The sequence below is a fragment of the Anas platyrhynchos genome, chromosome 14 (assembly GCF_047663525.1).
Source record: "Anas platyrhynchos isolate ZD024472 breed Pekin duck chromosome 14, IASCAAS_PekinDuck_T2T, whole genome shotgun sequence".
NCBI classification, from domain to species: Eukaryota; Metazoa; Chordata; class Aves; order Anseriformes; family Anatidae; genus Anas; species Anas platyrhynchos.
The window spans coordinates 3,626,605-3,639,800 of NC_092600.1; the positions used below are offsets into that span (position 1 = coordinate 3,626,605).

The 13,196-nt window shown below is 43.6% G+C and overlaps 2 protein-coding genes across 3 annotated transcripts; both read right to left on the bottom strand.

Moving 5' to 3' along the window:
- Positions 1-860: 860 nt before the first annotated feature.
- On the bottom strand, positions 861-5,616 carry LOC101795398 (myeloid protein 1). Of its 2 annotated transcripts, NM_001310355.1 has the most exon segments (10): positions 869-919; positions 921-1,101; positions 1,643-1,797; positions 1,969-2,092; positions 2,853-3,023; positions 3,545-3,699; positions 4,672-4,759; positions 4,762-4,771; positions 4,773-4,849; positions 5,459-5,546. In NM_001310355.1, coding segments are annotated over 10 exon segments (1,029 nt in total). In that variant the 5' UTR covers positions 5,505-5,546; the 3' UTR covers positions 869-897.
- A 3,941-nt stretch (positions 5,617-9,557) lies between these two features.
- LECT2 (leukocyte cell derived chemotaxin 2) lies at positions 9,558-12,424 on the bottom strand. Its single transcript, XM_027468633.3, has 4 exons — positions 12,266-12,424; positions 10,938-11,034; positions 10,588-10,733; positions 9,558-10,069 (listed from the first exon to the last, which is right to left on the bottom strand). Exons 1-4 carry the CDS (start codon positions 12,309-12,311, stop codon positions 9,903-9,905), a joined length of 456 nt encoding a protein of 151 aa, XP_027324434.3. The 5' UTR covers positions 12,312-12,424; the 3' UTR covers positions 9,558-9,902.
- Positions 12,425-13,196: the final 772 nt, after the last annotated feature.

Below are 13,196 nucleotides of genomic sequence, written 5' to 3' on the forward strand. Positions count from 1 at the left end.
CTGCTACCATGGGAAGCTAGCTAACTGGGAAGCTAACTTCTGATGTTAATGTTGAATTTTCGTTTGTGTTATAGATTTGTTTTTAGTGTCCCTATGTTGGTGGTATGAGAGTATCAAACTACTGGCCTGCGTGAAGCAGCATTAATTCTGCTTTTTACACCCCTATTTTTTTCAGTGCGTAATGCAAGCGTACAGTTTGATGCTAGAATGGCTAAAACCCCCAAAGAGAAGTACAGAATCTGCACCTGAAGGGCAAAGGAGATTTGTAGGGTCGTTCCAGAAAGCCCAGCTTTCAGCGAAGCCTGCAGCAATGCACCTTTTCTGCCACATGAGGGAGTGAGCTGGTCTCCAGGCTTGTGGACTTGGCTGACTCCTTGAGACAGCTCATCATTACTGACTGCTATCTGCCTGGCTGTCTCACAAATGCAAATTCCGAGAAAAACTTGCTTTCTTTCCTTTTAGTGGTGTGCCTTTGCCATCAAATAGAGGAATCAGTTGTGGCATGACAACCCCAAACAGCATCTTTTAGGCCTGTTGGGAGTGTTTCAGCAAGCTTCCCTCAGTTCAGGCGCCTTTAAAAGCTGAAATAAGCTTGCTTTCAGTATCATTGTTTGCTAAGGTGTCATAAAGGTGGTAAATTAGCCTAAAATAAGATATTCCCAACAACTACTGATACTGTAACAGTACCAAGCTAACAGCTGGCACAGATGGTAATGTTAGGGCCGTGCAGTATTAGGTGAGGCCCAAAGTGTTGAATCAGCGATGTAAGCCCTTGTGCACACTGTGTAACTTTCATTCTGTATGGAAAGTGCCTTTTTCCTTACTTTTCTGACATAGTCTGCCCACATGAGAACAAAAACACCTTCTGAATGCTGAGATGCGTTTATTCAGAACTTCCTACATATCCATTTCACTTTCTTCTCCCCTTCCCCCTTTGGAGACTGCTGGTAGGATCGGAGTGATCGCAGTTCTCCACGTGAATGTGAGATGTGATCCCAGGAAAAACTCTCTGCATTGGCAACATCCTGCCAAGGACCTGTCCCTTGATAATTCTGCCATGGTATTTGATGGGATGGATGCAGAGTAGTTTTACGCAGAACGCTGGTGAAAATGAGAGGAAGAAAAAAAATCAGATGCCATGAATTTGTTCTGTTTCAAAAAAACTTACCCTTTTCACTAAGACAGCAATAGTGGAAATACAAAAAGAGCAAAGATACTATATTATGGTCTTAAAATGTAGATAGTGGTCAGAGCTGCTGGCTTGTTAAAAAAGGGAAGGTGAAGGGGCAGGGAGAAGCTGGGAAATTTTCCTTTAGTAGGGAGAAGAGCTTGAAAGACATTCTGTAGAACTCAGGCTCCCTATTTTTAATTATTATTTTTTCCCCTGCAATTTGGACCCCAACCTCAGTACTTGTAGAGAGAAAATTAAATAATGGGTTATTGAATTGAGATCTTGCCTCACTGTACTTGAGACTGGGTGTCTTAGATTGCATTTGAACAAAGGAGCAGAAATTTCTGAATGCAAACGGATGGAAGATGGATGAAGACATACAGTTCGCTTAAATAGTTGACTACCTGTCAGGGATCATATCTTACATGAACTCAAGACAAAATGAAAAATAAATGAAAAAAAGCTCTTTACCTGCTCCCCTAATTTGGACTCCATCATCAATGGCGTTTCCATTATGAAAGATTCTGACGGGTCCGGAGAGCTCGCCAGAAAAGGGAGCGTACACCGTTGCTCCATCAGCACAGATGACATCCACACCCTTGTGCTTTTCTCCTTTGCCACCACGTCTGAAAACAACCACACAATTAGAGAAGTCTCTGCCAGACACTCTACCAGTGTCTGAAAACACTTCCTCATGACCAACCTAAGCCCTCAGAGCTGTATTTCTTAAAGAGCTTGAGCAGAGTTCAGCTCTATTTCAACAGAGCAGCAGCAACAACCCACGTGTTTAAAGGTACCTTGGAGCTCCATAGTATCCGCAGCCGTACTTATCACAGCCCCTTATCTCGTTTGTAGGATTCCCAGCACATACAGCTTCCCAGTAAATGTCTTCCTGTGGTGTTGGTGGAAAAAATGGAGCATCTGGATACAGAAACAGGAAAGCAGAGTTAACTCTTAGGTTCATTTTTAAAGTATTTAATATTTGCAACTACTACATTTTCGTATGAGGTAGGAACATACTGCAGTTACATTCTGTACATGCACTTGATGTTTCCTCCACAAACTTTGTCACCCTTTTGGAAATGTAGGTACAGCGTGCACCTCAGGCTACATCTTAATGTTTCTTAATCAGGACTGGCTGCTATAAAGAAGATACTTTAAAGGGAAGGGGAAAAAAATAAAAGGATTATCACAGTTGTAAATTAGTGTATAAACTGAGGGGTAGGAAAAGACTCATCTCCCTCTTTTTTTTTTTTTTTTTTTTTTTTTTTTTTTCCACAGGCTAATGGGTTTGGAGTCCTTAACTCCTATTCTACATGAACACCAAAATCTTTAAATTTGTACTTGAAACAAATCAACCTGAAGTCTGAGCTAGATAACAGGTCATATTGAAAACCTTGCTGGTAGTTGGAAGGTTAAAAAAGGTGTCTGACTCAGTTTGTTGCTGGGACCTGATGCTGCTGTGTCCTGGGGGCAATGAGGAGAGGGAGATAAAACTTAACAGTTAATAAATAATATTTTCTCCTAAAAATAGTTCTCCAGTCCTGTTTTTATGTCTTTTGGATGCTGCCCTTAGGAAGACTGCAAGGCAGAGAGGACTCATGCTGTTTGGCATCATTGTTATTTGCAACTAAACATCCTTCCATCCAACAACTTATTCTCTATGGTTGGTTGCTTTTACCAGGTTTAAGGAGAGGAGTAGGGTCGGAGCGGTCGCAGTTCTCAACGTGAATGTGAGACACGATCCCAGGAAACACTCTTTGCATTGGCAGCATTCTTCCAAGTTGCTGCCCTCTCTGGATTTGGCCGTGGTATCTGATGGGATGAATACAGACGAGTTTTACACAGTAACCTGGAAAAGATGAGGGAGGAAGATGTCAGGAAGCATCGGCTGCCTCTGTTCTTGTGGTGTGCAAGAAATCTTCCGTGCTGGTCTGCTACTGGAGACTGCAAGGATGAGGCAGAACCATAGTCAAGGTAGCAACGATCCTGAAATTAGAATTATTTAGATTGCTGTGGAAAAAGGGAAAAGGAATTGGAAAATAGCAACAGGAAAACAAAACTGTGGGCTTCTGATACGTTATTTGTACTGTTTATTATTGTTGTTGTTGTTATTAGTATTAGGATTTTGGTATTGTTTTTCTGCTATCTATTTTTCAACTCCTTTCTTCCTTCCTCTCCAAAAAAAGCATTGGGAAAGGCCTGTATCCTGCTGGTGCTCTTGGTATTTCTGAGCAGCAGAGTGGTTGTGCTTCAGAATGGGAAGTGGAGAGGTACAAGACTAAATCAGCACTCTGCTTGAAAAGGCACGGATATATCTTAAGCAAATAAGAGTATTGCCTGTGCCTGCCTCATGATGAGCTTGTTACTTGCCTGACCCACGGATCTGCACTCCATCATCAATGGCGTTTCCGTTGTGGAAGAATCTGATGGGTCCGGAGAGCTGGCCGCTGAACGGGGCGTACACCGTCGCGCCATCAGCACAGATGACATCCACACCCGCGTGCCTTTCTCCTTTACCGCCCTGTCTGAAAACAGAAATACAGGATTATGCAAGTCAGGCTCTGTATAGGTAGGTTGGATAGCACAATACGTGAAGCATGTCTAAAAATTTAAATGGTTACATCTGCAGTGAAATTGGAAAGAGTTAGTGGCTTCAATTTTTTTTTTTTTCTAATTGCAAAATATTTGTATTAATCTGTCCTGCTGTAAAGAGGGACAAGATTTCAAATTTTAAGACTGTTTTAAATTTTAACAAACTCATGGGACATTTCAAGCTGTTACAGCAAAGTACCTCTCTTCTACTCCAAAATACCTCTGTGTTGCTGTAAATAGAATTGTATGTCTGGCATTTTCCCATTTAGAAAATCATAAGTTGCATGATGAAGATGGGCAATTTTTGTAGGGCCCGGGCATTTTTTAGGACAGCGTAGCCTTTTGTGTTGTAAGGTGCCTACTTAGAGAAAAGGATGCCTGCAGGGTTTTGTTTGTGCAATCTAACCTGCATGGCTTCCTATAAGATCTGTTGATGAATGTTAGCTAAGTATCTGGTCTATAAGGAACAAGAATAAATTACATTAGCCCTTGAAATATTTTCCATTACTGTTACTACTGTTACTACTAGTATATGTAGTAGTCTTACTTCTTCATCCCTGTGTCTGTTGGTTAAAATAACAGTAATTACTTCAGTGAGATTGCCAAGTAATGTCCCAAGGATGAGTAAGTGATCACACAGAAAACCATTTTCTCTCATTTAAAAGTGTAAAAGAAATATTAATAAATGGTAAAAAAAAGCAGAAATATTAATACATGGTAAAAAGAAAGATGCTATCAGTGATTTTATGTACTGCTTAGGTCTTGGTGAAAGAAGGCAAAATAGTAGCAAGCCTTTGAGTTTTGAAAGATGTTTAAACTTGACCCTATTTTCTTTGTGAGCTTTTGATTTAGGTAGGCAACAACAAGCTCCACGGCTCCAGGATCCCGGTGCCCACTTGGGTTACCTGCTAGCGCCGAAATTGCCACAGCCGTATCTGTCACAGCCTCGGATCCTGTTGGAAGGATTCCCGCTGCACAGCTGCGCCCAGTGCCTGTGCTGTTGTTGGGGATGTTGGGGATTTTGGGGATGTTGGGGATGTTGGGGATGTTGAGGAGGGTAGACATCCAGCTGCTTGGCGAAAACTTCATGTGCAAAAGAGGAAAATAGAAAAAAAAAAAAAAAGAGAGAGAAAAAAAAAAAGAACTGTATTGTTAGCACCGTGCAAGAGAAGGAATTAAGCTGCCACATACAGTGTTTAAAGTGGGAGATGTGAGTGACTTCTGCCCCAGAAAAGAGGTTCCTTTCTTAATGACGGGTAGACAGGGCTGTGGGGAATGGTACAGGAGCTTTTGTAATTTCACAAACTCTATCTATGAGAACATTGTACAACCTGTTAACCTGTTTTATATATATACAAAGTTTTGATCCCTTTTCTGGAAGCCTTGTGTCTTAATTATTATAAGATACAGAAACTAAAATAAAGCAAAGATTTAGATACACATTTCAAATATTAGTTTCTGAAGTAATTCCAACCACTCACTTTTTTCACAAAGCCAAAACACTTCACTACAGCTCTAGCTCTAAATGCAAACCCTTTCCTACTTTTTCTAATTATACTAGTACACACTACCATAACTCTTCATAAAAATACATTTTAAAAGTTTAGCATTATTCATGTTGGAGAGAATTTCAAAAATTAACGAGTGTCTGCCTAAAAATCTTGAGCTAAGCTGCAGCAGATCTCAACTCACCAGCGGACAGCACGCTGACCAGGGCGATCAGGCTGAGAGCTGGCATCGTGTGGCCGCTTCCCCGGTGTTCTTTGATCAAATCAAAGACGTGGTGTGGTGGCTGCCTTTAGTATTTATGTGTTTTCGAAGGCATACATCAGTTGTCTTGGGCAATCAGCCCTGAGCAAAGTATTACAGCCCGGGGCAGGCAGTTTTGCCATATTAGGCACTAAGGATGTCCAAAAAATATAACAGTTAGAGCCGGTTGGGAAAGGCGGATAAAATAACTGGCCTCTTAGCACACAGTAACAGGTGGAAATGAACAATCCCGCATTTCAGGAAGCTCTCGTTGAGCCATTTCTTAACACCTTTTCTTCCCCTACCTCAAGTAAGGGCACACTTAGGCCAAAAATGGTGGGAACCAAAAATCTGATTCAGAGGATTCAGCAGCTGGGAAAAGATGGGCGAAAGTCTCTGCATTGTCTGGTCTTCTGTGTACATAACCTGTGTGTCCATCACTGCTCGCTCCACTACCTCCTCCCCAGGGGTAAATGCCCCTTACAGCTTTCCAACATTGAACACATGAGGGTGTAATGTTTGGCATAGCCCAAATACTCACTTAGGCTAAGAAATACAGTTGCTTTTGCATGGCAGCCCGTTTTTCCTGTTCGTCTGAAATGATCTCCTTGTCTGGACATAAACCCATGAAGTCCTTTAACTGAAACCCTACTTTTTGACAATGAAGTACGTGTTAAAACATCTTCAAATTCTGAAGCAAACAGTTACAAACCAAAGTTACATTGCATAACTGATGCAGAGTTAAAAAAAAAATAAATCTAGGTTTTATAATGGTTCATTTAGCATTTGCTTGACTTCAGCTAGCGTACTGTTAAGCAAGCTGGTTAACATCTCCTCATTGTTCCTTCCAGCCAGTTTTTCTGCACCACTTACAGAAAAGCATTAGATTTTCTTTACGAACAGATCTTATTTAATATGAAATTTAAATAAGTACAGAGCTTTCGTATAAGCTGTCCAATGCTCCAAGCTACAGTAACCTCTGGAAGCCCTGCACATTTTGTTCGGAGGAGAACCAGATGTCTCTGCTGCACTGCTGCTTTGCAAAGAGTGCAAATTGTGTTTTCTCAGAAACTCCCTGCAACAAGCAGCTGGAGACAAATTCCTGCCTTGTGGTTCCAAGCTCTTTTACAGCCAATATTTAACCCCCAAACAATATTTTAGGCCTCCCTGGAGTTATTACAAGTGGCTTTAGTGATTTTATCCCCGCTGCTTTCTCCCCCATCGTGCCAGACAGAACTGCTGTTTTTCACACTCAGAGCCACCAAACAAGTATTTATATAAATATGTTGTTTCCAGCTTTCCAGGCTTATTCGCCTTCATTTCTCAAGCTAGTTAAACTGCACAGATGGAGAGCTGCGTCCTGCCAGGAAGAAATGACCTGAGACTTAGGAGCCAGCTCATGTTTTTCCATGACCCAGGTCCCTCACTTCCTCTTCGACTTCAGCACACTTTGAGTTGTCATCTAAAGATTTTGGATCTTAGATTTCATATATCGGTTAAATTACTCTGAACTTCCAGAAAGCTTTAAAGTTGCTGCGACTGTCTGTGTAAAACACTTGTGCATGCCACCTAACTTCCACAGCTGCTGCCTGTCACCTGTTTCTGTCCCTGGTCACCTCTTCGAGCCCAAAAGAGCCCAGAACCTCTCTAAGAAGGCGGTGCAGTGCCAGAGGCTGCCCAAAGGCCCCTGGGCTCTATTCAGAAGACAGAAGGATGAATGAGCAAGCAAGGTGGTGTGTTAGATTTTATTCCTGGTGTGTCTCCCAGGTGTCAGTTTGCACTCGCCAAATTTTAGATACACCATAAGGCAAAGTTCACCTGCAGCAGACCTGCTTTGAAAAGCTAAGGATTTTTATAAAGCTTTGAGAACTCACATGCTCTTAATTTTCCCAAGGAATAAATTACAGCACCTGTTCATGTGCTCTATGAAGTCTTGCAAAGGGAAGGCCAGGTGTAAAGCCAGCCAGCCCAGCTGCTAGGCAGGAGGATGGAGGTGCAGCTGCTATCGGAGCAGAGGCACTGAAGATTTTCTCTGAGTCCTGCTTTGGTATTTTATAAAACCACTCTCGGCTACCTGTTCTTTGCATTTTTTTTTTTTCCATTTAATTTGTGTTACAGAACTTACTCCAAATTGCTGGTAGCTGTGTGTGTTTATTAAATTTTCTTTGTGAGTGATCTTAACAGTATTGCATCTTGTTCTTTCTCTCTAAAACATGTCAAAATGCCATTTGCTACAATAACATATCTATCAGACTTCTGGTAGAGTATTCTTCTAAAAAAAAAAGAGTTGTCATGCGTGTGTTGCTGCAGTTTAGGTTTCTCACTGCATTCCCTGTCCTTGCTGGGTGAGCTGCAAAGTGCAGACCCATCACCTTGGGCCTGAGGCAGCTGAGCCAAAGCCGATGGGATTCCCGTGTTGGGCAACAGAGATGTCAGTATAACAGTCGGTAGGTGCAGTTGTGAAAGCAACCGTCTGGGCACTTAGCACACCCTAACAGAAGGATATGGAACAATCAGGGAGTTGCACAGTCCCGGGAGCTGCACTTGCACCACTTCCTTCCCCGCGGCAGGGAGCGGGCACCAAGGTGGGGAGAAGCCGCCCGCGGGGCTGTTAGCAGAGCTGCAGGTCTTATTTCTTGGTTAGGTGCTGGTATTGCAGCTGTAGGCTTCTCTTTCTAGATCTGTTTTACAAAACAGTTGGCCAGCCTGGGAACGAATTGGTGCTGGGCCTTCTGGCTGAGCTTTGTACAATATGTCATTAAGGAGCCTTAAACACAGTTTCTCTGGGAAATAAATAATATACTTTGTTCTAATCGTTTACAATCAAAGTATAATTTAAAATTTAGACATAGAAGAATTTACTTGTGCAATTAGCAGTGTGGGCTTTCACGGTGAAAATCAAGCTGGCAGAATGGGAAACAAATTGCTCTCACTGTGTAATCAGGCTTCTGATCACTTGAGCAGGCTGAGATAAGAGAGATTTAGTCACAATGATTAAATAAGCTTTGTCTAAACAGCTTTAATTGTAGTATTGCTGGAAAATCAGCAGGCTGTGCTCGTTGATCAGCCACAAGGCACTTTTGGCCATGGCATTTAAAATCCATATCATGCTGTAGATCTGAGACATTGATCTGGCTGAATTCTCCAAAGGTCCCTTGATTCTTTGAGAAAGAAAAGCATGAAAGAAAGTAAAGCACGGCAAGTCGGTGCTTGCTGGGGGCCTTCCCTTTGCAAATGGGAGAAGCTGGGTTAATTGGGTTAAAAACTGGGATGTTCACCAGGTGAAACCTAACTGGGAACATTTCCTTTCTCTGGGAAAAAAAAAAAAAAAAAAAAAAAAAAAAAAAAAGGAAATTTTGGTCTAAACTGACTGGAGAACACTGAGAACTTTTTCTGGGATGCTTCTACTCTCATTTAAATATATTTTTTTATTTTTTTCACAGAAGAATGAACTGGGCGTTGTGGCTCAGTGTCTCTGTAGGTCTGAGCTTTACATTTATCTGGATGTGCTGATGTTTTATTCATAGCAAGGCTAAAGTGGCTCCTGAGGAAGGGGAGTGGGTCACAGCAGGTTCAGAATTTTTCACAGCTGTAGCACATGTCTTTGTGTACTTTCTTGTAAATACAAACCTGCTGCTGGGACATACACAGCTCCCACTGTAGCAGCTTTCCTGCTTACCTAAGATTGCAGTGGCATTAATAAACCCGTGTGCCCGCAGCTCCTGTTGAGTGCCAGAAGCAGGCTGCTAGCACTGCTTGGGAAAGTCCTGTGCTGTTAACAGGACTCTGTTCTCTTGGGGAAGACTTCAGCTGATTTGCTAATGGAAAGAAATGCCTCACTCGGACAAAAAGAAACCTGAGCTTGGCAAGGTAATCCCAAAGCAGGATTCTGGGGAAATGGAGAGAGTTACTTCATTAACCTTATTTTACATTTTTTGCGATGGGCCCCAGGAAAGATTTGAGTTTCAGCTTTATCCATTTTCTTTCCCCATCTGCAGAACCCAACCCAAATCTGTGGCGGCACCAAAGAGATTCAAAGCAATTCATAGTGGAACAGCCCTTTAATGATATGACTTTCCATAGGCAAGCACAGTGAGGTTTCTGGCTTCATGAGGGACCGCTGGTGTTTGGTGGCACAGCGCTGCGGGGTCCCCGAGGCTCTGTGCCTCACACTGCGACCATGATGTGCAGGATACAGAAAGAGCTTTAAAGCACGTATTATATGTCTATGCTAGGATAACAACCAGCATTTTGGTTATGGATACTCATGGAGCCATGGAGAAAGATCAGTGGCTTCCACTTTGCTGGAGCAGCCACCGATGCCCAAGCAATTTAATGAGCAGCCAAGGGAGGAGCTGAAGGCTTTGCGTGGATGTGCAGCCTCCCCTTACAGGTTGGAAGTGGGATTTGTTAAGTCGCAGTTCTGGATGTGGACGTGGGATGTGATCCCTCGGTAGACGCTCTGCATGGGCAGCAGGACGCCGATTTTCTCCCCCTTCTTGACGGCGCCGCTGTACTTGATGGGTTTGATGTAAAACATCTTAATGCAGAATCCTGGTAAGAGGGAGGAGAGAAGGGGAGAAACTGTTGTTCCTGTGTATCAAAGCCTGGCAAAGTCATAACACTCGGTAGCAAAATACAAATGACAAAAAAATGATTTGAGTTACAGCAGCAGGAAACATTGCAGAAAATGCTGTGATGTTCCTAGAGCATCAGAGAGAGAGAATAAGAAAAGAGATAATTAAATATGGAGGAGACTGGGGAGGGGATTAAGTTGGGTAGAACTGCATCAGCAATACATGGCTCTTCCTTTAATCATCCCCAATGTGCAAAGGGCTCCATCCTTTAACCTTTTTCACAGGTGGGAAATGCCACAACCTGGCATCAATCAATTTTCCTGCAAAAACAGAGCCTGGCTTTCAAAGATGCATTTTTTGTTTGGATTCATCAACAGGCAAACACTCTGCAGCTCAGGCGGGGGTCACAAATTTGGACTCAGCTTAAAATAAAATAAACAGCCAGGAGCATTTTGCAATCAGGGGTTGCAAGCGCGCATCCTTCAGCTTGGCTACCTTCTCCTGACATCTGGATGCCGTTGTCGATGGCGTTGCCGTTCCCGTAGGGCTTGGCCTGTTTGTCGATCTTCCCTGAGAAGGGCGCGTACACCGCCGAGCCATCCGTGCACACCACGTCCACCCCTTTGTGCGTCCTCCTTCCCCTGCAGAAGAGCAGACCCCATAAACAAGCAGTGGGTTGGTTCTCCTGCTGCCCCCCATCACCCTGCTCTGCCCTGAGCTCCAGGGAAACGACCCCAAAGCTCCAATCTCACAGCTCCTCCACCCCATCCCGCTCCCCCCCCACTATTTTGTGCTTATTTTTATTAAGAAGGCTTCAAGTGCTGTCCTGTCCTTGCAGCCCAGACCTGGGGGCGTTGTAGCGGCCACAGCCGTGTTGGTCACAACCTCGGATTTTGTTGGAGGATTGACCTGCGCAGATGTTCCCCCATTGGCCTGCAGCAACTAGAAAAGAAGAGAAGGTGAAAGGCAGCAGCTGGCAAGGAGGTTTCCCCGCCCATGTTGTTTAACAGTTTCTATTGCTAAGTGCCACACAAGAGAAAAATCTAAAGGCCCGGTTGAAAGTCTGTTGAAATTAAGAGTAAAATCCCTTTGGACTTTGTTGTAAGCATGGATCAGGTTCATGGAACCAGATAATTTGTTATCTTTTAATGGAAGTTAATTTTAGGGATGCTGTGAGACATCTTTCGTTTTGTTTTATGCTTTGTGCGATGACACCTGAGGGTACTTGCAGCAGTGACTGCAAAGCAAAGACGCAGAACAAACAGTTATAGAGTCACAGAATCATCTAAGCTGGAAAAAACCTTCAATACCAAGTCCAACCACCCAAGTGATGGACAAAGGATCCAGCTTTCACTGTCGTCACCCACAGCCAAACCCCTGCTGATAACACAGCCCCAGCCACGCCTGAGAGGAAGAGCTTTGTAGGGGAAAAGGGGGAACAGGGGCACCCTCCTTTACCTTCTGGAAGCCCCAAAGGGTCCCAGCCTCCACCACCAAAGCCCCCAGGATGCCCAAGCGATGTCTTTGGGTCTGGAGAACAGGGCTAGCATAGCAAAAAGCAGCGGGCTGGGGTTTGTTTGTGTGCATCAACACCTTGCAGGCACCAGCCCTGCTGGCATCGGGGAGCATACACAAATGGGGAAATTATACGCCAAAGGACTGGTGCTAAAAGGTGCAGGAAACCTCTAATGCCTTCCTCAAGCTAAGCAGCCCTTTGTTCTAGGTATTCTTCGTTTATTGTAATGAATCATGTATTCTTTATGGAAGCAAAGGTGATGACATTTAACGCACAAACACGTCTGGGAACACTCTGTGCTCAGCAGGCTGATCTTTAAGTAAAAGGCTTTTAAGAAAAAATGCGTGCTGTTAGGGATTGGTGCACCTCAGCTGACTCTGTGCTATTCAAGCAGTGCTGGTACTCCTACAAAATTTCACTGCAATTCTCCACCATAACTAAAAAGGGTTTTTTGATGTAGGTTTCTATGCAATGGGAGGGGAGTGATTTTCAAAAGCGAAAAATGGCACAGAATAAATCAGCTTCTATACCACATAAAGAAAAAAAAAAAAAAAAGCACAAAACAAACAAACAAAGAGAAAGAGAAGACAAAAATCAGAGAAAGGAAAAAAAGGCAGGTTGCAATGAGCAATGTTTACAAAAATTGAGCTAACTTACCACTGGAGATGGCAATCAGAAGGATGAGTGCGGTGACTCCATGCATCTTGATGCACCTCAGGAGCTCTGCTTTCAAAGCAAAAGGTCCAAACCACTTTGCTGTCTATTTATACATCCCAACAGAGGCTGTATCCCAACTTTTCCAGCCAATCAGAAAATTTACATGACAGCAGTGCTTTTGCCTGCAGATTCGGGCCAGGAGCAAGAGCTGCCAACAGCCCATGGGCTGCACCCCCAGCCTGGCTGCTCGGTGTGTGCAGGCTCCAGCCCGTTTAGCAACACCAGCTGCGTGTTCTTGTTTGCTTTTGTTTACAGCAAAAAAGAAGAATTTTAAAACCAAACATTAAGGACAGTTTGTAAGCGGTTCTCTCCATTCCTGCCTGTTGCCCAATTCTGACGTTTAGCAAGATGCCATGGGTGGAAAGGGGGAAAAGAACTCGAATGTAAAAAAAAATATATAAAATATATATATATATGCCTTTGCTGTCCCACCATGGCTTGGAAAGAAATTCAGGCAGGTGGGTACAGCTCCGTGCTTCATGCAGGAAAAACTCTGTGTGCCCAAACTTGGGTTAGGCAGCCCATGAGATGGGACCCCTGATCCCCATTCCTTCGTTAATGCATCCCAGATATCGCTTTGTCCAGGATGACAAACCTGCCGTGCTAATGGCGTGGGAGATGTTTACAATCTTCACTGTTCCTGAACGGACAAAGTGCAGGACCCTGTGACATTGGGGCTGAGCAAATTTACGGGAAATGGAAGGACAAGAGAGCAGTGGAGCGTGAACAAGGCCATCTCCAGAGCTGTTTCTGGGAAAGGAGGGAGCTGGATGCCTGGTTTATAGCCAGGAGCTGGAAGTTGTTATCTGCTTCTCTCTCTGGCTGCCCGGTGCATGCTGTTTGGTTTCTCTGTGTAGAAATAACCCCGTGC

What these genes read in the sequence shown, in the direction of transcription:
- LOC101795398 (XM_038186232.2), bottom strand. Translation starts at nt 5,504, where the DNA reads ATGCCAGCTCTCAGCCTGATCGCCCTGGTCAGCGTGCTGTCCGCTG. An exon ending in GGTCAGCGTGCTGTCCGCTG is followed by an intron (nt 4,850 to 5,458) that starts GTGAGTTGAGAT and finishes TTGCACATGAAG; the next exon opens with TTTTCGCCAAGCAGCTGGAT. An exon ending in GGCAATTTCGGCGCTAGCAG is followed by an intron (nt 3,700 to 4,671) that starts GTAACCCAAGTG and finishes TTCTGTTTTCAG; the next exon opens with ACAGGGCGGTAAAGGAGAAA.
- LECT2 (XM_027468633.3), bottom strand. Translation starts at nt 12,311, where the DNA reads ATGCATGGAGTCACCGCACTCATCCTTCTGATTGCCATCTCCAGTG. An exon ending in TCTGATTGCCATCTCCAGTG is followed by an intron (nt 11,035 to 12,265) that starts GTAAGTTAGCTC and finishes CTTCTTTTCTAG; the next exon opens with TTGCTGCAGGCCAATGGGGG. An exon ending in GGCCGCTACAACGCCCCCAG is followed by an intron (nt 10,734 to 10,937) that starts GTCTGGGCTGCA and finishes GCTCTTCTGCAG; the next exon opens with GGGAAGGAGGACGCACAAAG.